General features: G+C 32.0%; 1 protein-coding gene across 7 annotated transcripts; it reads left to right on the plus strand.

The window, feature by feature from the left end:
* LOC134693876 (killer cell lectin-like receptor subfamily F member 1) lies at positions 1-25590 on the plus strand. Of its 7 annotated transcripts, none has more exons than XM_063554813.1 (7): positions 3-308; positions 357-392; positions 8823-9089; positions 9712-9879; positions 21983-22000; positions 22415-22482; positions 25127-25590. In XM_063554813.1, exons 1-6 carry the CDS (start codon positions 62-64, stop codon positions 22468-22470), a joined length of 792 nt encoding a protein of 263 aa, XP_063410883.1. In that variant the 5' UTR covers positions 3-61; the 3' UTR covers positions 22471-22482; positions 25127-25590. The 7 variants fall into 7 exon arrangements, with proteins under 7 accessions (XP_063410887.1, XP_063410883.1, XP_063410884.1 ...); XM_063554814.1 differs by lacking the exon at positions 357-392 and adding an exon at positions 717-740; XM_063554812.1 differs by lacking the exon at positions 357-392 and adding an exon at positions 789-824.
* The last annotated feature ends 369 nt before the right edge of the window (positions 25591-25959 follow it).

Raw genomic sequence — 25959 nt, forward strand, 5'->3', positions numbered from 1 at the left:
GTCAGAGCTAGCATGTCATCAATTGGTGCTGTTTAATTTAAATTCGTTCTAAATCTATGAAATGGGAACGCATATCAACCCAGTTTTTGGCGGAGGTATTTTAAAATTTGAAATCTCTCAACGACCAGACCAAGAACATTTGTATCCTCAAAATCACCGAAATACTTTCAAAAATGTCATTGAAGGATGGAAATTTCGATGTATTTTGATTACGTCTGTAGTTAGTATTGGATTAGTAGTGGGTGTGTACTATGGAACTAAAAACCTTAGCAGTGGAAAGGTTGTGCAGACGACAGATACTACTGAAGGTACTACTAAAGGTACTACTAAAGGTAATACTAAAGATACTACTGAAGGTACTACTAAAGGTACTACTAAAGATACTACTAAAGGTAATACTAAAGATACTACTGAAGGCACTACTAAAGGTACTACTAAAGGTACTACTAAAGGTACTTCTAAAGGTACTACTAAAGGTACTACTAAAGGTACTACTGAAGGTACTACTAAAGATTCTACTAAAGGTACTACTAAAGATACTACTAAAGGTAATACTAAAGATACTACTGAAGGTACTACTAAAGGTACTACTAAAGATACTACTAAAGGTAATACTAAAGATACTACTGAAGGTACTACTAAAGGTACTACTAAAGGTACTACTAAAGGTACTTCTAAAGGTACTACTAAAGGTACTACTAAAGGTACTACTGAAGGTACTACTAAAGATACTACTAAAGGTACTACTAAAGATACTATTAAAGGTAATACTAAAGATACTACTGAAGGTACTACTAAAGGTACTACTAAAGATACTACTAAAGGTAATACTAAAGATACTACTGAAGGTACTACTAAAGGTACTACTAAAGATACTACTAAAGGTACTTCTAAAGGTACTACTAAAGGTACTACTGAAAGTACTACTAAGGGTACTACTAAAGGTACTACTAAAGGTACTACTGAAGGTACTACTAAAGGTACTACTAAAGGTACTACTAAAGGTACTACTAAAGGTACTACTGAAGGTACTACTAAAGGTACTACTAAAGGTTCTACTGAAGGTACTACTAAAGGTACTACTAAAGGTACTACTAAAGGTACTACTAAAGTTACTACTAAAGGTAAGAACGTATTGAAAAATCACCTTATCTGTCTATGTATCAACAAAATCAAACTGTTTATAGTAAGTGTCCTAATCACTTTGGATAGGTACGTTATCCATACGTTTGATGTGTTTGAACTTTTGATTTTGCCCTTTGAATACGGACTTTCTTTTTGGATTTTCCTAGGAGTGCGGTGGTTTTGTTATTTTTACTTTTTAATGTATCAATTACTGTATAGGAAGCAATCTGAAGGGTTTTAGTTAAGGAAGATAACAAAAGAATTGTTTGTATAGTTATGTCACTAAAGACTTTGTCCCGGACGATTTGTGCAATATGAGCAACACGACGGGTACAAAATGGTGAGCAGGATCTGCTTACGCTTCCAGAGTACCTGATATCACCCCTATTGTTCGGTGGGTTTCGTGTTGCTTATTTTTTTGTTGTGTCATGTTGTTTGTGTTTGTGTTTGTCTTTTCCATTTTTAGCCATTTTCGATTTATGAGCTCGAGTTTGACTGCCCCTCTGGTATCTTTCGTCTCTCTTTTGTGACTTTCCTTCCGATATATATATTAAAAAAGAAGCAGTTATATATTAGTTTGGGCCTTTATCTATAATTAATATGACAATGTGTTCCTAAATTGATGATTTTGTTTAATATTTATCTAGCAGTATCTAGCAGATAAAATTAGGTGGAATGTATAACAAGCTACTTTTTGATTTTTTATTTTCCCTCTGAACTTCAAATATTGGATGAAAAATCAACAACTACACAATCATATGTGAATTGTAATTTTTAATTATATTCTTCCTTCCGCATCACGTTTTCATTTATATAAATATGTAATATTAACGTGGTACTATTTCTGCAGTGTCACAACTAGCATGTAATCACGGGTTCCGAGGGCTGATTAATTAACATTATTTTATAACATCTGCAATGGGAACAAATGTTAACCCAGTTTTCAGCGAAGGGATTTATGAAAGCACTCAAAAACCAGATCAAGAACATTTATACGCTGAATTTCACCGAAATACTTTCAAAAATGCCATAGAAGGATGGAAATTTCGATTTATTTTGATTACAACTACTTCCGTTGTTTTCATTGGATTAGTTATAGCTGTGTACTATGGAACTAATAACTCGAGCAGTTGTATTGTATACTTAATGAATTGAACGAATATATTGGTTTGTTTATTATATACACCTGGAAAAAAGGTGTAAAATGACATGATTGTAGAATGCGTATAATTTGGATTTACCAAATACTTTTGACCTGTTGAATTTGTGTTAAAAAATTACATTACAAAAGTTCTGAATGAGTTTTATACTCCATAAAATCTATATTTGTTGCAGAACCAATGTTTTGGAAAAATATGTCCTGAAAAGCGGGAAAATTTATTTCATTACAGTTGATATGTCATAACCATGCATCATTAATATTAGATGAAAAGTAAGTACATACCATAAATTCAATTTTAAACCATAAACTGATCAATAGTATTAAGCAGAACCCAAATTATACTATTCTACATAATGTCATTTTACATAGTTTTCAATGGAAGTGTTGAAATACTTTTTTCCAGATGTATATTTACATTTTGTATTCACAATAACAGCAAATTTAATGATTTAATCATCAACATGTGTACACTTAATTAGAGGTATTAGCGTTTTGCAATATTAGATTTTAATTTTAATTATGAACTGACATCATAACAATATTTTTAATAAATAAAAGACACAATGGATATGTGCGTTTTTACCTTTTAACCAACACTTATCCATTGTATCATCTTTATTAAATTATGCCGTAGGTTTCGGAGTTTTGATAATTGTCTTATATATGGCAGATTCTTCGGTGAAGAAGACGATCACCAAATCATTTAGATTATCTTCCCTGTTATTGAGTATGGGAAAATAGTATAAAATACGGATTAAATCAAAAAGACGATCAACAAATCATTTAGATTATCTTCCCTGTTATTGAGTATGGGAAAATAGTATAAAATACGGATTAAGGTCGTAACCAACACCTGGACTAAAATTAATTTGGCTCGTTTAATTTCATAAAATTTTTAACTAAGTATTTATTTTGACACTTTAACAAAAATATAAAAAATTTAAAAATTTTTAACCAACCGTTTTGTCAGAAAAATTATACTGGTTATATAGCAATTTGACAACCACGAATTTTGATCTTTGAGAAGCTTAATATTCCATTTACAAACACAACGTAATTAAAACGTTAAGCTGATTTTGTAGAGTTATCTCCCTGTAGTGTTATGTACCACCTTAAATCAAAAAGACGATCAACAAATCATTTAGATTAGCAACCCTGTTATTGAGTATGGGAAAATAGTATAAAATACGGATTAAATCAAAAAGACGATCAACAAATCATTTAGATTAGCTTCCTTGTTATTGAGTATGGGAAAATAGTATAAAATACGGATTAAATCAAAAAGACGATCAACAAATCATTTAGATTAGCTTCCCTGTTATTGAGTATGGGAAAATAGTATAAAATACTGATTAAATCAAAAAGACGATCATCAAATCATTTAGATTATCTTCCCTGTTATTACGTATGGGAAAATAGTATAAAATACTGATTAAATCAAAAAGACGATCATCAAATCATTTAGATTATCTTCCCTGTTATTGAGTATGGGAAAATAGTATAAAATACTGATTAAATCAAAAAGACGATCATCAAATCATTTAGATTATCTTCCCTGTTATTGCGTATGGGAAAATAGTATAAAATACTGATTAAATCAAAAAGACGATCAACAAATCATTTAGATTAGCTTCCCTGTTATTGAGTATGGGAAAATAGTATAAAATACTGATTAAATCAAAAAGACGATCAACAAATCATTTAGATTAGCTTCCCTGTTATTGAGTATGGGAAAATAGTATAAAATACTGATTAAATCAAAAAGACGATCATCAAATCATTTAGATTATCTTCCCTGTTATTGCGTATGGGAAAATAGTTTAAAATACTAATTAAATCATGATCTCAATATCTAGATTTTGAGGGGGGTGACGGATTGTATCATGCAATCTGCGACAACAGGAAACCTGGAAATTTTTAAAATGAAATAAACAAATAAGGCACTTTGGTGTTATACAACATCTTTTAGTACAAACTGTAAAATAAACCAGTTAGACATGTCTTGATTCACTAGATTTGTACGATGCGAATAAAAAACTTACTTGAAAGCAAATACACAATTAAAGAAACGATGTAATAAAATCAACAGTACCAATTTTGTTGCACCAGATGCGCATTTCGACAAAACATGTCTCTTCAGTGATGCTCGTGGCCAAAATATTTGAAATCCAAAGCTTATATAAAAGATGAAGAGCTATAATCCTAAAGGTCCAAAAAGTATAGTCAAATTCGTGAAAGGAATCAGAGCTTTGCATGAGGGAGATACATTCCTTAATTTATAATAATTTATAATATTTTGTAACAGCAAATTTAAATAACACAAAAAACCCGTATTTTCATGCCAGTACCGAAGTACTGGCTACTGGGCTGGTGATACCCTCGGGGACTAATAGTCCACCAGCAGAGGCATCGACCCAGTGGTAGTAATAAAATCAACGGTACCAATTTTGTTGCACCAGATGCGCATTTCGACAAAACATGTCTCTTCAGTGATGCTCGTGGCCAAAATATTTGAAATCCAAAGCTTATATAAAAGATGAAGAGCTATTATCATAAAGGTCCAAAAAGTGTAGTCAAATTCGTGAAAAGTACTCGCAGTTACTGAAAGCTAGTAACTAGTTTAAGGGAATCTACAACACTAGATAAATCGTGCTCTTCCTGGTTTATATATCAACAAGTTTTAGTGTAACCAGTCTGATACAAGTATGAACTCACTCCATTGTCGAGAAGATGAAGGACAATAAGTTTTCGTAATTTGATAGCCAAAATAAAATCAATGCTATTACCGACAAAAAAATATTCAAAGTTCTTACTCGTTGTAATATCGACAAGTTTATTGCATATTCAATGTGCGCCATGAATATACAACTGCAGATTTGTTTTGTTTCATTCTTTCGCAAGAGTAATATAAACGACAAACAAAAAATAGAAATTTTAAATTTGGCTGCTTATTTGTCATGGCATTTATTCAACAATATTCAACTATATAAACCAACAAATAACCAACATCAACAAACTGGCCAACAAGTTAAAACTTGATGACAATTGGTCACTGAAAGGAAACCAACAGTAAATGCATAACAATTTTGACCTGCTGGACAGATCCATAACAGCTAAATGAACGATATTTGAATAAATCACTGCCAGTTGAATCATGTTGATGATGACATCAAACGCATTTTCAATATTGAACGGAATGCCATGACGATAGACACTTTTTTATTATTCCTGCAAATTCCTTGAATATTCAGGTTTCATTGGATCTGCCGATGAATATTGAAACGTCTGACACTTTTGATGATACATGACAATCTAATAGGAACATTCAAGACATTTGGACTTGTTCACCATGTAATCTGAAAAATAAACTAAAAACATCAGCAATTTTGTTTGTTAAAGGGAGGGATGGCGGGTTGTGCAATCTTGTTGAATGAAAATTTAGCGGGAGCACGTGCTTATATATGACACAAGTCCACGAGGCGCTTCAAAGCATATTCTTTCGTATGTTTAAATATATGGTTGTAATTATTTAAATGGCAAAACGTAAATAATGGACTCACGTTCATTTGAAACACAATAAACAAGTAAATGTATTTTTAAAGCAATAAATCAATTTAATTATTAGATCATTGAATTTTATTAATTAAAGGATTGTGAGTTAAGTATGGATCGTAGCTATATGATAAAAACAAGATTGTGTTATTGTAATCTTTACAACAGTGCACAAGGAATCCTTACTGTCCTAAATATTTGACCCTGTGGTACTTCGAGATTTTTGTTTCTAAATTATCCGCATTTGTAGACAACAGGTGTGTTATAATTCAAAATAAATAAATTTGGTGTATTTACTGTCTTCTGATTGGTTAAAATTATTAGTTTTATTTTCAATGTTGTCAATTTTGATGGCGACACGCCTACTCTGACGTTGTGTATTCATACGCCAACATGTGTGTACGTTGTTATTGTTAATGTAAATAATATAAAAAGTTCTTTTTGCCTTATTTTTTATAGAAATTTATTTATAATGAATGGCAATAATTTATTTTGATCTTATTGAACCATAAAACTAATTTTTGACTCTTCACATTTTACATAATCCACTTCGCGGATTATTCAATCTGAAGAGTCAAAAATTAGTTTTATGGTTCAATAAAATCAAAATAAATTATTGCCATTCATTAACAGTATTCTAAAATTCAAAGATATAAATGGCATATATTTTCTTCTAAATACACACGTTTCGTCTCAAATTTTGTTTTTCTCAAAGCTGTTCACCAGAGTCCAATATGATGTTGACGGAAGAAAGAATTGCCTTAAGTCTATCAGACACAAAGGATAACTCGTTCAACTTTATTCAAAAATAAATAAAAACAACCAGGTACCTCTAATCAGTAATTAAATGTATAATAATTGAAATAATAACTTGCGACTAAAAAACAATTTGTGATCAACATAAAAATAAAAAATGAAAATTTGGGCTTCGTCGAATAGAAATCGACCTTTTGTAAATGAATATCAATACACGTGTTAACTTATTGTTTTTGAAAAAAAGTCTCTTTGCAAAGTCTGTAACTATTTGAGGCGATATCAGAACCCCACAAAATAGAGCAACATTATTTTTATTTTATGTCATAATAATAGGTTTTATTGTTCTTCCTATATGTAGAAATAAAGTAATCAATTGTTATTACACAGTGAGGTATAAGTAGTCGGAAACTAGGTGGTCTTATATACATATCTGAAATGATGTTATACTAGTACATTTGTTATAACTTTATTATTATAAAGAGTTATTATAAAGAGTTATTATAAAGAGTTATTTCTCTTCTTTCAGTTGAGCAGATGTCAGGTATTCTTCTAAATTTTTGTGTTTTTTGTATGCAGTCATGATGGGTCTCTCACAAAGACTCTTAGCGGTTGCATGTCTTTCGATTATATTCCAATGCTTTATAATTACTCTTCAATTATTTGAACATTCGGTTCGATTTTGTACAAAATACCAAGAGAGCAGTTTTGCTATTGGAGCGTTGTTTATATTTTAAAGCTTCTGATCTTTTAATTGTTGTTGTCTTCGCTATCCAGTTATTCAATTCTTTGCTTTCATAACCTCTTTCTATTAATTTCTGTTTTAAGAAATTAATTTCGGCCTTAATTTTTGACTCATCACTGGTGCATCTAATTATTCTAACAGTTTCGCCAATAACCAAGCCCTTGAAAACTGATTTGGGGTTCGATGAACTTCGATGCAAATATTGATAATTTTCTGTGGGTTTTCTGTATATTTGAAAATCTAAAGTCCTCTCTTTCTTAAATTTCTCTTCTTTAAAAACGGTCACATCTAAAAATGTAATGTGACTCTCGTTAATGTCAAAAGTAAAATTAAGGAGAGAATGTATGCTATTCGATATGTCAAAGAATTCAGTTAATTCTGCTTTAGTTCCTTTGAAAATCAAAAACGCATCATCATGGTACACTGATAAGTGCATGATTTTGTCTCTCATCGTAAACTTGTTTAAAATCTCATTGATAATTTCAAACATCCTGATATCTGTGCGAGAAGGCGAGAGAGGAATTCCCATCGGAACCCCTATTTTCTATCGTAACAATTCACCAATGAATTATTATTGGACTTATTGCGGTTATATACTATGGAACTCATATCACGAGCAATACAAATGTTAGAGATATGACAGGTTATATCTTAATATAAATACGTACTAGAATACTGTCTATATCAGTCTATGTATCAACAAAGCAATCAACAAAGCAATCATAGTTATGGCCGCAACTTGAAATTGCACTGGTACTTGGTATGGTCATAACTTGTACTCACTACAGTAATAACTATACTCGCTATAGCCATAAGTTGTTTTCCCTATGGTCATAACATGTACTCACTATGGTCATAACTTGTACTCACTACGGTAATATACTCGTTATGGCCATGACTTGTTTTCCCTAGGCTATAACATGCACTCACCATGGGCGTTACTTGTACTCGATATAGCCATACTGTAACTCATTCTCACCATAGTAATATCTGTTCTAACTATGGCCATAACTTGTACTCGCTATGGTCATTAATTGTACTAGCTACGGTTATGTCTTGTGGTCATGACCTATTTTCGCTATGGTAAAAAGTTGAACTCGCAATGGTCATAATTTGTAATCGCTATTTTCAAAAATTGTACTCGCTATGGTCAAAACTTGTATTCGCTATGATCATGATAACTTGTATTTGAAGCACCTTTTAATGCAAAACTTCTGAAATAAAAACAATAACACACTCTTTTTTTACTATTTCCGGAAATCTATCAATAGGTCAGGCTAACTTATAGTGTTCATACACATTGATCGAAATCAAAATAATCTATTTTGTGTACTATCTCCCTTATGAGCCGTATTCCATTTTTTTAAAAGGGGAAATGATACCATTTTAGTAAGTATGCCGAAAGTGCACCAGAAGTGTATTTGTTTTCATGTATTTGCTAATTTGATAAGCGTTTATGGAAAACAATATTCTTATTTTTTTCAGACGGTTGCCCTGCGGGATTAACGACTGAACAGGAATTAATTTTGAATTACGATGGAAACTGCTATTTCTTTTCAAACACTGCCTTAAGTTATAGTCAAGCTAATAATAGCTGTGCTCAGAAAGAAGGATTTCTAGCTGTTATACGAGACAATGCAACTCAAATTGCACTTTCCAAACATGCAGACCTAGTTTCAGATATAGCAGAAACCTCCAATTATTGGATTGGAATTAAAAGGGAAAACTCAACGTATACTACAACTTCTCTAGGTATGATTGTGGATTTGTTTCGAACGGATGGATTTCCCTACATATTTTACGATAACTTAGTACTACGATTGTAGTTTTCTGCATATCAGTCCTGGACTGCGTTCAATATCGTAGCCGCTACATAGGGATACGTAGATTTTGACTATTAAACGTGTAGCTATAAACTAGCTGCTACATATATATTGATAGCAGCTAATTAGCCGATACGTGGCTGCTACGATGTTGAACTCAACCTGGGCTGCATGCAATACCGTAGCGGCTACATAGGGATACGTATATTTATGACTATTAAACATATAGCTAGCTTAGCTGCTATATAGATATTGATAGCTGCTCTAATAGCTACTCGTTCAGTAGACACAAATCTACATAGCACCACGTAGCCGCTATGATATTGAACGCAGCCCAGTGCTCTTCATAATAATAAAATATATAATCGGGATACCTTTTTATGATGATACCAGGGCTGCGTTCAATATCGTAGCGGCTACGTAGATTTTGACTATTGCACGTGTAGCTACAAATGTATATACTAGTTGTTTGATAAATATTGATAGCTGCTATGATATTGAACTCAACCCATTATTGTAGGTTAGATTATTTTGAATTGTTTTTATTGTAGGTGACTCAGCAAAATTCTTAAATTTTGATTCAAATTCTCTTTCGCCTGTTCAAACTGGTCAAAGAGGATGTGCAAGGTTAGATTTAACAGAAGATTCTAAATGGATTGCTGATGATTGTGCTAGAGTTTTCTGGGATATCGGGCATATTTGTCAATATACTGGAACAAGTAAGTTTAAATAGGCCAAAGCCTAATACTTGAAAATAGGAGTAATTAAAATAAAGTTTTGCTTTTTAGGCGCAAATTTGTTATTCTTTGCAAATGTTTAAAAAAAAAAATATCTATACAGAACAATATTTCAGAAAAGAAAGCATACGATAATTTATTAAGATACAGTCTGTATTAAAGGACATTCGATTTTGTAAGATGAAAATAAAGTAACAACGCTAATGCAATACTGAAAAAGACCAAAACACAAACAGTATACAAAACACAACTTTAGAAAGACTGCGCGCGCAACAACAACACCATTTAAAAATGGGGTGATCTTAGGTGATCCAAAAGAGGAAGTACATCCTGCTCCACAAGTGACAAATTTCCAAACTGCAAATAGAAAAACATACAGATTGACGCTTAATCTCAGATCAAATTACATAGGATTGACCATGGCCCTATCAGAACCCCTTAAAACAGACCAACATTATATTTTTTATTTCATAATTGAATGTACAATCAATCAATATACATGTATACGTGCACTGACATGAGATCGATTTCTATCCGACGCAGCTCAATTATGCACTTTTAAGATTTGTTCTTTTTAATAATCTGGTCGTAAAAAAAATTGTTTTTGATTGGTAGGGCCGCGTTTATTATCGATCGTTCATTCATCCATCCGTTCGTCAGTCTATCCCGCTATAGGTAAAAGTTTTGTTGATCGATGTAGTTTTTGATGAAGTTGAAGTCCAATGACTTATAAAAAAGAAGATGTGGTATGATTGCCAATGAGACAACTTTCCACAAAAGACCAAAATGACACAGACATTAACAACTATAGGTCACCGTACAGCCTTCAACAATGAGCGAACCCCATACCGCATAGTCATCTATAAAAGGCCCCGATAAGACAATGTAAATCAATTCAAACGAGAAAACTAACGGCCTGATTTATGTAAAAAAAATGAACGAAAAACAAATATGTAACACATAAACAAACGACAACCACTGAATTACAGGCTCCTGACTTGGAACAGGCACATACATAAATAATGTGGCGGTGTTAAACATGTTAGCGGGATTCCAACCCTCCCCTAAACTGGGACAGTGGTATAACAGTACAACATAAGAACGAACTATAAAAATCAGTTGAAAACGGCTTAACTCATCAGATAAACAAAAAATAGTATATATGTTCCTTATAATGATTCATGATCTTTCTTATTTTATAGCCAAATTAGTCTAAGAGTTCTGATCCGGTTCACTGAGTATAGAAAATGATAGCGCAATTGGGGCATCCGAGTACTATCGACACATTCTTGTTATCATATATTTTGATATTATTCCTGAGAATGACACTAATAGATGTATTAGATATGTAATATGAATAGATAATGTTTCTTTAATAAAATTATAAAATTTCTTTTTTTCTCATTATTTCAATTTATTAAATTTATACTAATTCCATTATGAAATAGAGATCATAACTCACAATATTACCTAAATTTTTGCTAGTACTTAATTCAGAGGCGGATTTAGGGGGCAGGGGGACCACCCCCCCTTTTTTGGAAAAAAATGGTTGCTTATATCGGGAATCACTGAAGCGTGACTTGAGCGGGCCCCCTCTTAGATCAGTCAGTGGGCCCCCGCTATGAAAATTCCTGGATCTGCCACTGTAATTGTATAAGAATTGTATATTGAGTATACTTAAAGTTAAACGCTAGTTTTAAACTTGTTGTAAATTGATTAGCCCCTAATAAATTTATGTTTAAGAACACTTAATCTGTAACAAATTATTCAACCTATGACACATTTTTTCATACAATTTTATAAGTTAATTTCTAATTATTGGCATAGGTGGAATGAACCCTTGGACTGGTATCTTATTTCGTTTGTCGATTAATATAGTATGTCCTATATTACGTCCTAGGGATTTCTGTAATGTCGGAACTAGCATGTCATTAACTGGTGCTGTTTACATTGTTTAAGAACCTCTGCAATGGGAACAATGTGAAGAACCCAATTTTCAGCGAAGAAATTTATGAAAGCTCTCAGCAACCAGATCAAGGAAATTTGTATGCACAGCTACAGAAAAAGAACCATACTTTCAGAAATCCCACGAAAGGAACAAAATTTCGATGTATTTTGATTACAACTATTTCTATAGTTATAATTATTATTGGACTTATTGCGGTTATATGCAATGGAACTAATATCACGAGCAATGAAAATGATAGAGATATGCCAGGTAATATCTAAATACAAATACGTACTAGAATACTGTCTATATCAGTCTATGTATCAACAAAGCAATCCTTGTTTTTGAATGTCCCAATCACTTCTTATTGGTACTGAATTAGCTAAGTATATTGGTAAGGATTGCGTTCAATATCAACGCGACTAAATAGGGCAACGCAGATTTATCTTTCTTGAAAGTATAACTAGCCTAGCAGCTGCTGCATGGATATTGATAGCAGCTAGGCTAGCTACTCGTTCAATAGTCATAAATCTACGTAGCCCTATGTATCGGCTATGATATTGAACGCAGCCCTGGATAATTTATTAAACGTGATTATAAATGTTTTAATCGATAGAGGTTGGTCAATTTGAAAAACGTATCCACGCATATTAGATAAATAAGCGGAATGTTAACGGATAAAACATAAAAAAAATAATGAAAATTAAAAAAAAACATCGTTAAGAATGTACACAAAAAACAAAATATTGCTTTTTGCAGTATACATTTCCTAGCCAGTCAGGAATATGACAGTTCTTGTCCATTCGTTTTTGATACGTTTTGTTATCTGATTTTGCCATGTGATTATGGACTTTCCGAATTGATTTTCCTCTAAGTTCAGTATCTTTGCAGTATATATTCTATCACAAGTCTATTATAAGCCAATCACACAATTAACAGGAGTTCGTGCAATTTTTTCTTCGGAAGTTCATTTCGGAATGGTTTGCAGACTAAAGTAGTACCCGAAAGCACCAATACATTTGAAAATCTCCAGAACAATTTCTTTTATAACCACATTTATACAGATTTCTTTTTACATCAATATCTTAAAAATTTTGTTTTCATTCATAGATCAATATTAAGAATTGTCTTTTATATAGGTGAAAAAAACATAAGTACAAGTAAAAATAAGTTCAACGTATTAATACCACATTCTTTTTTAGTTTAATGGCCTCGCAGGGACCCACCAAGTTACAGAATGAAGTTCTTCTTTTTCTATTTGGTTACATTAACGTGAGATTACAGTAAAACGTACATTTCCTAGCATAACATGAACCGATTGTAGATGTAAGGAACCGCATTACATTCAGTATGTTGGTCACACAGATAAATTTTATATTAAAAAAGAATACAATTTTCTGTAAACGGTGGTGTACGCAACAAACTAAAGTGGTGTGCATGTAAAATCATTGTTTGTTTTGAATGCAGAAAACCAACGAAGCTATAGTTTAAAACTACATGCTCAGGACAGTCATGTTTTGATGTGTAATGGCATCAATAGACCAGTTACCCTTCCGGGGTCACCGCGATTATTCTTGTTTTCTAGGTTCATGTTGCTCCGTTCTATAGTTTTCTGTTTTATAGTTTGACGTTTGGTCGTGTTTGGACTTGGTTTGCCATGTCATTGTTCCGTCTGAATTTAAAGTTTTAATATCAATTTCGCATTTTCGCCTAACTTTTAAGTCGATATTAATTTACACACTCAGACACTTCTAGTAGTGGTAGTATATTCTGGTCAGCACATGACACCCTTCATATTGACTAGGAAAGAGTGATTGAAATATTGTACAAAAATGGTAAGTACAAATGGAAATTCCATACATGCCTCTACTGTTTTAAATATACACAGCTACTTTTGCATAGGTACTATTTCTGTACTAAAAATATGTAGTACTGGAAATTTACTTTTAATATTTAGTACTATTTCTGTATTTATTGTAATATTTAGGTACTTGTATTTTACAGTACTTGATTTGTACTAAATATTTTGGCACAGAAATAATACAATATTCCATGTTTGAAAAAAACTTTCAAAATGCTGAAAATGTAACGGTAGTAACCAAAAATCTGTAGTACCTAAATTTCATGTACAAATTAAGTACTGTAAAATACAGGTAACTAAATATAACAATAATTTTAAAGTAACAAAATGGTACTGAATATTAAAAGTAAATTTCCAGTACTACAATTTTTTAGTACAGAAAGTAGTACCTATGCAAAAATAGCTGCGTAACACTCACTTCTAAGAGTTGCCATATTTACCGCCATTGTTATGAGGATATCCGATTTACTATTCTTCATGTACAGTTTTCTATTGGTTGACAAAATACATAGCTCAGCGAGGAACACATTTTGAGATGTAACTCAGACTAGCAACATAAAGATGATCAATAATTTTGCATGACAATGGTAACAGAATATTCAATATGATAAATTAAATAAACAAAGCTGTTTAATTGTGCGATCGTTTGTTACCCGGGTCTCGGGTATTTTATTCATATGATGGAAACAGCTTTCACCAACTAGTTTCATTGCTAGCAATACGCATTGTCCAAGTTAAATAAATTATTTCAGTTAGTTATGCAATTTTTGACAATCCAGAAGTGTTAAGTAGAAAAAAATCTAACAACATAGCTAGATTAATGTTAATAATTACTTCAAAATAACAAATAAACTATAAGCTGGTCATCATCCTCTGTGTTTTTTGACCAAATCCTTTTTATAATCCTTGTGCAGATTATCAATATGTTCAAATGTGCATATTTGTATATAATAATAATTATACTCTTCCCACTTCGAATGACGTTATTACACATGAAAATGATGAATAAATAATGAGACAACCGGACATGGCCTATCATACAGTAAGTGTGACAATTTAATACCGGGATCATTCACTATACAACGATCGAACACTACGAAAGTAAAATGCATTGCGCTAGTAAATATTTGTCAGGATACGTTCTATTTCTTGCTGTTCAGATAGTATTTTCACAAAGTAAGTATGATGTGTTTAAATGTTTAAAGGGGTATAAATGTAAATCACTATATTTAAAAAAAATTGCCAAAATGTAATTGAAACTGAAAAATATAAGTGATGGGTCGCGAGGCTTTGTTCAAACTACGGGTTGTACAAAAATGTCTTACTTTGTAAAGATTTTTCATTAAAATAAAAAAACAATAGTGTGAGATAAAAGGAAAACTAAACGTACAGTTAAAAACTAAAAAAGCGCAAAAGATTAGAAGAAAAAGTTCATGCAATTACTAACCATGCTTAAACAACTATGTTTTGTTAAGGATTACTTTAGTTTTGGTTTTCAGTGTTTTGTTTTGTGGACTTATTTGCTCGTGATTAACCAGCGAACAAATATAAATATATTTTAAAGGGTGTAACCACTTCCCCATTTAGGGGGAGTGTTTAGCGCGTAAACACTCACCAACCCGCCATATTCTTTATATGCCTGTATCAAGTCAGGAGCATATTATTCAGTGATTGTCGCACGATGCTTACTACTTTATTTGTACGATAAGAGTAAAGCAACTCGACTTTCTTTTTCTCATGGAAAAAATGATCCTTTGAATACGCGAAGAAATAACACATGATGGCATGTTTAGGTAGATATAGGAAGATGTGGTGTGAGTGCCAATGAGACAACTCTCCATCCAAATAACAATTTAAAAATTAAACCATTATAGGTTAAAGTACGGTCTTCAACACGGAGCCTTGACTCACACCGAACAACAAGCTATAAAGGGCCCCAAAATTACTAGTGTAAAACCATTCAAACGGTAAAACCAACGGTCTAAGTTTACAAAGAAGAGAATAATAGACTTAAACAACAGCTAATAAGATTGGACACAGCATATGTAACATCTTTCCTATAGTTTGTTTGGAGGAAATCGGATGATCCAAATTAACCTTGAAAAAACATGGAACTTTTTTCTTGCTCGGAGTGAATCCGGGGATTCTAGTAACAAACAAGAACATTAAAATTAAAATTGAAACAACCTATGTAGCATCATTATTTGTATGTTGTGATTTAAGTTTTCTTAAAAATAAGCTAGAACCATTGCACTGTTTGATAAAACATGTAAAATCATTGTTTGTTTGCGGAAAGGATTATTTGCTCTTTACAACATGAAAATGTAAACATTGAGTTTAAAGTGACTACAGAAAAAGACGGAGTGCCCGAAGAATACCACCGACCTTAAATAAGAAAACTGACAATCATAGTCAACTAAGATTGGAGTCAAGTGCACTCGCACTATGTAATAATAGTTATGCTGCCCATTTCACTTTAATGAATGATCTAAATTTGAATAACTTACTTAAAAAAATATTTTTAGCTAAAATTTGACAGAGCATATAATGTTTCTGTTCGGAATAAATTATGACAAAAATTAATTGACGGCTTATAAAACATTCATTTTAAAGAAATACTGCAAAAGTACCTAAATTGATGCACATATGAATACCTTTCATACCTATAGGAGGAGGGACGCACATTTGTCTTATATTATCGATCAGTCGCTGGATATATTGTCATTTGTAACCTGCACCTGTTGTTTCTGTTTCCTATATTACATATTCTGCCCCTGTATTTCGAGGAAAATTGTTGGGAAATGTATGAACTTATCAAGCATCCGGGGTGCATCAGGTTTTTTCTCTCTCCTCTCCTTTATCCTTTATATAAAATAGAAATGTTGTCAAGTATGTCAATGACACGATAACGACAACAAAGGCATAGACATTCCTGTTTAAAAGTTGATCAGATTGTTTTATCCCATCTTTTTTTTTTATCAATAAAGTACAATAACTAACCTTGAACATATTAACACAATTTGTAATTTTAAGTGAGATGAAAATTACTTTTATCATACTTCCGACTTTGACTCATGTTATTCATAAAGTGTCTCCTGACCGAAAGAAAAGTTTGTTTATTAAAATAATAATAAAAACAAGGATGTGTCCATAGTACACGGATGCACTACTCGCACTATCTTTTTCTATGTTCAATGGACCGTGAAATTAGGATACAAAAAAAACTTATTTGGCATTAAAATTAGAAAGATCATATCAAAGTAAACAGGTGTACTAAGTTTCAAGTTGTTCGAACTTCAACTTCATCAAAAACTACTTTGACCAAAAACTTTAACATAAAGCGGGACAGATGGACGAACGAATAGACGTACAAACGAACGAACGGACGCACTGACCATCGTAGGTGGGGCATAAAAGGTGGAGAAGATTAACAAAATATAATTCTTGTATGTCAAATAAACTCATCATAGATATCAGGACTAAATTTTGTACATTTTATATATGCCAGACGCGCGTTTCGTATACAAAAGACTCATCAGTGACGCTCGAATCCAAAAAAAGTTAAAAAGGCCAAATAAAGTCTTTGTTATGTGATGTTGGGGAAGGAAACTTTAACAAAGGCTTGTGATCTTATTTCTTAACATTTCACTTACTTTTTACTTTATCATTTATATAACACGATAATGATTCCGTGTTCATAGAAAAAAGCCATCGATCCAAGGTTAATGAGTATTTTCCTTTCCAACATCATGTTTGGTTGTTAGAAACTGAGAATTTTGTGCACAGTAAATATCAAGTAATAAGGTTATATGATACAAAATAATATAATAAGTGAGTTATATTATTATTGAACATTGTATTTAATTGTAAAAAAAGTATATAATAATTAATTTCAGATCAGTGTATTATAATTATTATCATTGAACATTGTATTGAATTATACAATTCTAGTATGTATAAAAAAAATATACTTAAGAATTGAATGCTTCTTTTTGTAAATTTGTTGGGGTTTAAAAGCGTTGACCGAAGTACAATTTGCGCTTCATTCTAAAAATGTACGCACGGTCAACGCTTTTACAACCATATAAAGTTACAAAAAGAAGCATTCAATACTTATAATTACATTTTTTTGCTAGGATCATGAAAACACGATTTTTATCCAGTTTTATTTAATTCACCTGTGCACTTTATTGTGGGACCTCGTGTCATCATGCATGATAAATGTAATTGTCTCATGCAATTGTTTACGGAATAACATGTGATGTGCTGTTAGCCAATCAGAATAACGTATTATAATGAAACATACATCTAATGTAATTATTTATCTATATCAAACCCTGTTTTATAGATACTAACAATTTCAGGGTACCTTACAGTTAAAGCTGTAGTGGTAAGGTCATTGTTAACAGCTTTAATGCAATTAATTTATATTCAAGTGTTAAAAAATATATAATATACCAAAGGAGGTACAATGTAATGTCACATTCATTATCCCCGAATTGACTCATATATTAAACCTACTAAAATATCGAGCAGAATTACAAAAGTTTCATAGGAAATATGATAAAAACAATCCTTGAAATCGCATCAGCATTCAGGGAATATGTTAAGCCTAGATGCCATCATCTAATGAACAATCTAGATGACCTACGAAGACTGTCGATAGTCATTTGACCCGATATACATATAAATAGAACGACTAGCACACGTAACGGTTTAATAACGATTTTTCTAGGTTAATTTGATTAAATATTAGATTTTAAGATAATGTTTATGTTTAACATTGTTTCACCTGTTTAAGAATGAATGTATGGGCAAAATGTTGCTTTTCGGTGAATTTTATTGTGTTAAACTTTTCACGATTAATAAATGAACATGTTACTCACCTGAGCCACCCAACTCTAACTAAGGGCCAAAAGTTGCAATTTTATGGACCCAAATGATTGTGAATTACAATACTATATCAGCTATGGTTTTATTTAAAAGAAGAAAATAAATGGCTACTATTCGAATTGTTAGATTCAAATTCTGCTTTATTTATGTTTGATCAAAAACAACGCAATCATACATTTGAATCTTCATAACTGTAACTATTAAGATGCCCTTTAAATGATTACAAAGTTTTATGACCACAAAGGACGTTTAAAGTATTAATCTCTTAATATCTCCTTCTAGTTTTGTTTTAATCTATCTTGAAAGACTTCCGATTGATGTTAATTAAGTACGATAGGTTATGACTAATAAATTGTCATCCTTGTTCTCACTATGGTCATACCTAGTTCTCGCTACATTCATAACTTTTGTTTGTCTTTTTATATTTAACTATGGCGTTGTCAACTAATTTTCAATCTATGAGTTTGACTATTCCCTCTGGTGTCTTTCGTCCCTCTTTTACTCGTTATAGTCATAATCTGTACTCGTTATGGCCGCAACTTGAAATCGCACTGGTACTGGCTATGGTCATACCTTGTACTCACTACGGTAAAATATATATACTCGATATGGCCATAACTTGTTATCCCTATGGTCATAACATGTCTTTGCTACAAAAGAGGGACGAAAGATACCAAAGGGACAGTCAAACACGAAAATCTAAAACAAACTGACAACGCCATGACTACAAATGAAAAAGATAAACAGACAAACAATAGTACACATGACACAACATAGAAAACCAAAGAATAAACAACACGAAAATGTATAGTCGTTACTTGTACTCGTTACGGTCATTTCGCGTTCTCGATATGGTCATAGCTGATACCCGTTAAGGTCATTACTTGTACGTGGAAAGGTCATAAGGTGTTCTATCTATGGTCATAACTTGTTTTTGCTATGGTAAACACAGAACTCTCTATGCATGGTAAGAACTTGTACTAATTAAGTTCAGAACTTTTATTCGCTAGGATTAGAACTTGTACTCGCTATGGTCACAACTTGTATTTGAAGTCCCATTTGACTCACAACTTTATATATAAATATTAATAAAAACCTTAGAACATCTTTTTTCCTTTTTCCAGATATTTATCAATAGACCTAATTCATAGTTTTCATACAAAGTCATCGATTCTAGATAACTTATTTTGTGCACAGGCCTTCGTGTGAGCCCGGTTCAGAAAAAAATAAGTGGAAATGACACCGTTTTAGTAAGTATGCCGAAAGTGCACAAGAAAAATTATTTCTCATGTATTTGCTAATTTGATATGCGTTTATTGAAAACAATATTCTCTTTTTTTTCAGACGGTTGCCCTGCGGGCTTAACGACTGAACAGGAATTAATTTTAAATTACGACGGAAACTGCTATTTCTTTTCAAACACTGCTTTAAGTTATAGTCAAGCTAACAATAGCTGTGCTCAGAAGGAAGGCTTTTTAGCTGTTATACGAGACAATGCTACTCAAATTGCAATTTCCAAGCATGCAAACCTAGTTTCAGATATCGCAGAAAGCTCTAGTTATTGGATTGGAATTAAAAGAGAAAACTCAACGTATACTACAACTTCTTTAGGTATGTATAAGGTATAAGGGTCGGTATGCATGACCTTGACATATAATGATTTACTTTTATAAATTGTGACTTGGATGGAGAGTTGTCTCATTGGTACTCATACAACATCTTCCTATATCTATGAAGCTACTTGAGTTAAGATTTGTTTGGAACGGAGGGATTTTCCTGCATAATCTACGATAACTTAGTACTACGATTGTGGTTTTATGCATATTAGTCCATTGCTCTTAATAATATATAATCGGGATACCTTTTGTGGGGTATCTAGTTTAAAAAAAGTGTGCGGTGACCCAGCCAACCAACCAAGATGGCCGCCATGGCTAAAAATAGAACATAGGGGAAAACAGTATTCTAGGATAGGTAATTTTGAATTGTTTTTATTATAGGTAATTCAGCAGAATTCTTAAATTTTGATTCAAATTCTCTTTCGCCTGTTCAAACTGGTCAAAGAGGATGTGCAAGGTTAGATTTAACAGAAGATTCTAAATGGATTGCTGATGATTGTGCTAGAGTTTTCTGGGATATCGGGCATGTTTGTCAATATACTGGAACAAGTAAGTTTAAATAGGTCAAAGTCTGATACTTGAAATACAGTCTGTAGAAAAGAATTGAAAAAAAAAAAAAAAAAAAAAAATACCAAACGTACATTCAATCTCATAAGATGAAAATGAAGTAACAACTCTTGTGAAAAAAGAAAAAAAAACCACTAGAACTATACGCAAAAGGTATACAAAACACAACACAAAGAACTAAATACTGAGCAACACGAACCCCACTGAAGACCGGGGATGATCTACCAAGTAGATCCTGCTCCACAAGTGACAACCGTCCAAACTTCTGATGAGAAATCATACAGATTGACGCATAAAAAGACTAATCTTCTTAGAAATTCACATATTTGTCATTATGGAAGAATCTAATCACATAAAATAGGCCAATGTGATCTAAGGCTGTCCCCGTTTTCCTGTTATCAACTTGTTTTAAAATAGTTTGATTTGTTTATTTCACCGTCTTTTTTCTTTTAGTGATCTCATATTATGCAATCGAGACTCTTTATCAACGAGGATTTAAAGGATACACCCCTCCCCTTTTTCCACATTACCTCGGTCCCATAATTTTTAAGGAAACAACCAATCTTTTTCAATTCCATTCTGAAACATATTTCGTCTCGAGATAAAGAATCATTATATCTACACGAACAAGACAAAAAAAGTGCAAAATAAGCACATTGCTTTTGTTGTTGTTCTAAACTTCAGTCACATAAACTAAAACTACCGAATTTACACGGGCACATTGGCGCAATTAAGTTGTGGCGCAAATGAGTTACTTTCTGGCGCAAAAAGAAATCGCCCGTACAATTCGGCTCCTGTTTCATAAATTATCAATGAAAGTCTAACCCTAAAACTCATATAAATAAATTTTATATTTTTCGACAACATACATATATTGTATATGAACATGTATGATATAGGTTAAGCATGTACAGGTATGATATAGGTGAAAAATATTAACAGGTAAATGTGGCGCAATTTCATTTCATTTGTTGGCGCAATTAATACCATCAAAATAAAAGAGAGTGGCGCAATTAATACCTTTTCAAAACTGCAATTGGCGCAAATTGATTCTGCCCAATTTTACTATACAAAAAGTCTCAATATACATGTATATGCCCGCTGTCATTTAAAAGTGTAGAAAAACTGTCTTGTGCTTGTGAAATAGCTACTAAACCGTCTTTCATATAAATTAAAACATTCTTTCATTGATTTTTTCAGGTTCTGCAGCATATATCAGTAAGTGTTATTTAGTATAAATGATAATAGCATATAGGATGTAAAATGTACATGTAAAATAATTAGCGTTCTTCTATGAACAGTTCAAGGCTTGTAACTTTAACGACAATATTTCAATTGCCGTACATGTATATACTTGACAGCAATAATTTGTTCAGCATCATATCGTGTTATTGTTTTATTCATATATATCAAATACTTCCTTCCTATTGTCTGTCAGGGTTTCCCCATTTTATTTTATAAAAAGAACAATAAAATCTTTTCGCAAAGCCTTTTTGTTTATAACAAGACCGATACGATCTTTATGTTAAAGTGTGTCCTTTATACCCCATTTAAGTTAATAAAAAGAACGATATGATATTTTTGTAAAGATGTATCCTTTATAGTTTATTAAAAAGTTTTGTTATCTTGTAGAAGCTGGACCCGGATTCATCATCTCAATACTAACTGTTTTCCTGATTTTACAATGATAGAGACAGTCGGTAAGCTTTAATAAAGATATGTTGAAAGGGTTGAATTGTAGGCTATTTACCTGTTCGTTTAGTGGTCTTAAAATCGAGGTATCTATAGGCAAGATCTTTTTAGGGGGTTATTTTAAAAAAATTGGTTTCCATCTTTTTTAGGGGGTTCTTTTAGAAAATTGGGTTTCCTTTTTTATTCAATCACTTCCTGTTTAGTTTGACACGATTGATAACTTGACATAATCTCAATCAAGTGATTTTCTGTGTTTTTACGCCACTTTTAAGAACCGCTTTTGGGCTTTTTCGTGACGACCAGTTTTTATTGGCGAGGGAAGCCGGAGTGCCCAGAGACAAACACCGACCTTCAACAGTAAAACTGACAATCCAAGTCAATTAAGACTGAAGTCGAGTGCACCCGCACGAGCGGGGTTCGAACTTACAACATTGTATGTTGACTGGCTACTGATTACAGTAGTAAATACTTAGACCACTCGGCCACTAAGGACCCACTTGACATTTTATTCAACTGTCTATTGTCAAAGTCTGTATGCTGATCTTTCGATGTCTTTTGGTTACTTACTTGAGAGATCATTTGTCTTGCGTCGTGGAAGTGTTGTATCATAGGCATATGGCGCATTGCTTATGCGCGGATGTGTATTAAACTTTTGCGGATATAAACATAGTAATATACAAGTAAATAAAATCTATGACATTAACTAACGGATACGTAATTGCCAAGGGTATTCGTAAGATGGATTTATATAGCAGTAATTCCAGACATTACTCGGGAAGAATGTTCATTGGTCCTTGTATTACTGTTTCTCCTTTTTTTGTTAGCGATGGTCTAGTTCTATCATGAACATGACTTATTGTCCAAATGACACCAACAAATTAAATTGAATCCGTTCAGTATAAAATATATTATACGAATTAACAGTAGGTTGCATAAATTATACTGAAAATATTAAAATGCTGGCAGATCTATGGGTTTAAGTCGCGCAAATGTTTTTCTCCTTGCGCGCAAAATGTGATGACTGTTTATCACCAAATCTTCGGAAATGTTTTATGTCCAGGCATTTTTTATCGTTATTAGAAATAACAAGAATATCAAAACTTGTATCAATCAATCTATAAATTTAGAAATATTATTTTGCAGGGCAAACTATTTTTACTGCAAAATATAGAAAGCTATATGCTTTAAATATTCTACGGAGACGTTGACAACCTTACAAGCGAAAATCCCTTAAAATTGATTGACCAAGTCCAAAAAATGACCAGTTATATATTCAAATATATACATGTACATGTTTTCCTAATTTAATGTTTTATTGAAATTGATAATGGTCAGCAAGCAAATCAATTGCTAATACTATTTGGGACAGAATTGATCCGAATAGTCAATTATCACAAAAAACACCCATAGAAAACCAAAACAGATGACTCAATATCCCTGTGATCATTTCACGCTATAAGATGTAAATAAACAGAAATGAAGAAGTGACAGTGTTTAACCTTCCAGTCTATATATGGGATGTAAATAGTCATTGTAATAACTACTTTAACAGATACAAGGAGAGTTTATTAGTGTTGCGTACCTAATGACCTTTTAAGAGTCATATACAAGGTAGTACTTACACTTTGAATATGGTGACTCAATGATTAGTGTTTGTCTACTTAAGAAGGCCATATAAACTCCTAATCTATAATAATTGGAAATATATAAATAATCAAGATTGTAGATTTTGTTGTGGATTCATATTTTAAAGATTTCGTGTGTCAATGTTAAGTTTATGTATTAAACAATATACTAAATTTATAAATATAAAAGAATAAGAAAAAGCTGTAGTATTGCCAATGAAACATATCTTCACCAGTGACCAATAATAAGTGGACATCAGCATTACGGGTCACCGTACGGTATTCAAAAATGAGCAAATTCGATGCCGCATAGCAAGCTATAAAATGCGGCAAATGTGAAACAATTCATACGATAACACGAATGGCATGATGTCTGTACAAAACAATAAATGAAAAACCAATATGGTGACAGCAACAAACGATATTCAATTACAGTCTCCTGACTTGGGACATGCACATACAAATGTGGCAGGCTTAAACATGTTTGTGGGTGCGCCAACACTCCCCTAAAACATGAGTTAACAAGTTAACATAACAACAAATAAACGCAGTTGAAAAAGACTTCAAGCACGAGATCGAGACAAAAAAAAAAACCGCTTGTTTGCAGAATAAAGAAAAAAATGGTATTCCCCATTTAATCTCCAAGAGGTTATATGGTCCAGGAGGATTTTTAAATATCTTGGCCTGGTAAGATTTGAAAATAGATAACCACAGGATACCACAAACAGGCCGATTTTGATACAGCACAGCAGATATACCAATATCATAAGAGAGAATAACAAATCGATATTTCTTTACAGTGAAACGATCGATTTATCGATATTGGAAAATGATCTTAAGGAAAGTGTATTTATATTATATGTACAAATGCAATTAGAATCTTATGTTATTTAATGATTATTTTCTAATTAAATCCATATTTCTAAACTAAATATATCATTCGAGACAATTGAATGCAAATATTCAATAGTAAATAGCATTCCAGAGTTCTGTCTAATTGAGATTGCATCTTTTTATTCCATTTTAGGTATCAACAATATCACCGAAAAAAAATTAATGACGTCATAAAGACAGATCAGAAGGAAACTTTTAATGGCAACTTTCACATATCGATTTAAATAACTTTATATCATAGACATTTCATGGATTTCAAATTATTTATACGAGCTCTGCCATTATATCTTCCAATTAGCATACATTGTAAATTGTATATAGATCAAGAGTAGGTTTTTAGTTCAGAGAATGCTATTAAACCAATGGTGCTGTCTTGTGTTTAATGTTTAAAATACTGTTTCACTTCATTGCATAAATAAAAAACAAAACTATTATCATTGTAAGTATTTTTTTAGCGAATCTCACTTATTAAAAAAATTAAACATTTCAGGCAAATCAATATTTATTTATTCAAATTGTATGTACAGTAATATTGTCATTGATATATTTTTTATATTTTGTATGAAAACGCCTTTGAAATAAAATTATAAAAATGTACAGCTTTATGACCTTTTTATATTTTTTTTTATAAAAGTCCCATTACAATTATATGTATAATGTTTGTTGCTCATGATTTTAATTGTCACTAGGCTAGCAATTTTTATAAACATCGTTTCAGTTTTATATCTGAGCGTAACACGAAAAAAAATTGGTTCGCAACTTTATATATCACGTGTTAAAGAGAGGCAAATATACCAAATGGTCATTCAAACTCATAAGTTGAAAACAAACCGACCACGCCATTGTGAAAAAAGGTAAACTACTAAAAAGATAAACAACAGTTTATACCAAACACAACTTAGAAGACAGAAGACTTGGCAAAACCAATCCTAACACAAAGGTTCTCTGGAAGTATAAGCATATCCT

This window comes from Mytilus trossulus, chromosome 12, assembly GCF_036588685.1.
Source record: "Mytilus trossulus isolate FHL-02 chromosome 12, PNRI_Mtr1.1.1.hap1, whole genome shotgun sequence".
NCBI lineage: Eukaryota > Metazoa > Mollusca > Bivalvia > Mytilida > Mytilidae > Mytilus > Mytilus trossulus.

Excerpts from the sequence above, each read along its gene's own strand:
- LOC134693876 (XM_063554813.1), top strand. The coding sequence starts at position 62 with ATGGGAACGCATATCAACCCAGTTTTTGGCGGAGGTATTTTAAAATTT. Across the intron at positions 393-8,822 it reads TACTAAAGATACTACTAAAG|ACGGTTGCCCTGCGGGATTA; the intron begins GTAATACTAAAG and ends TATTTTTTTCAG. Across the intron at positions 9,090-9,711 it reads GTATACTACAACTTCTCTAG|GTGACTCAGCAAAATTCTTA; the intron begins GTATGATTGTGG and ends TTTTTATTGTAG.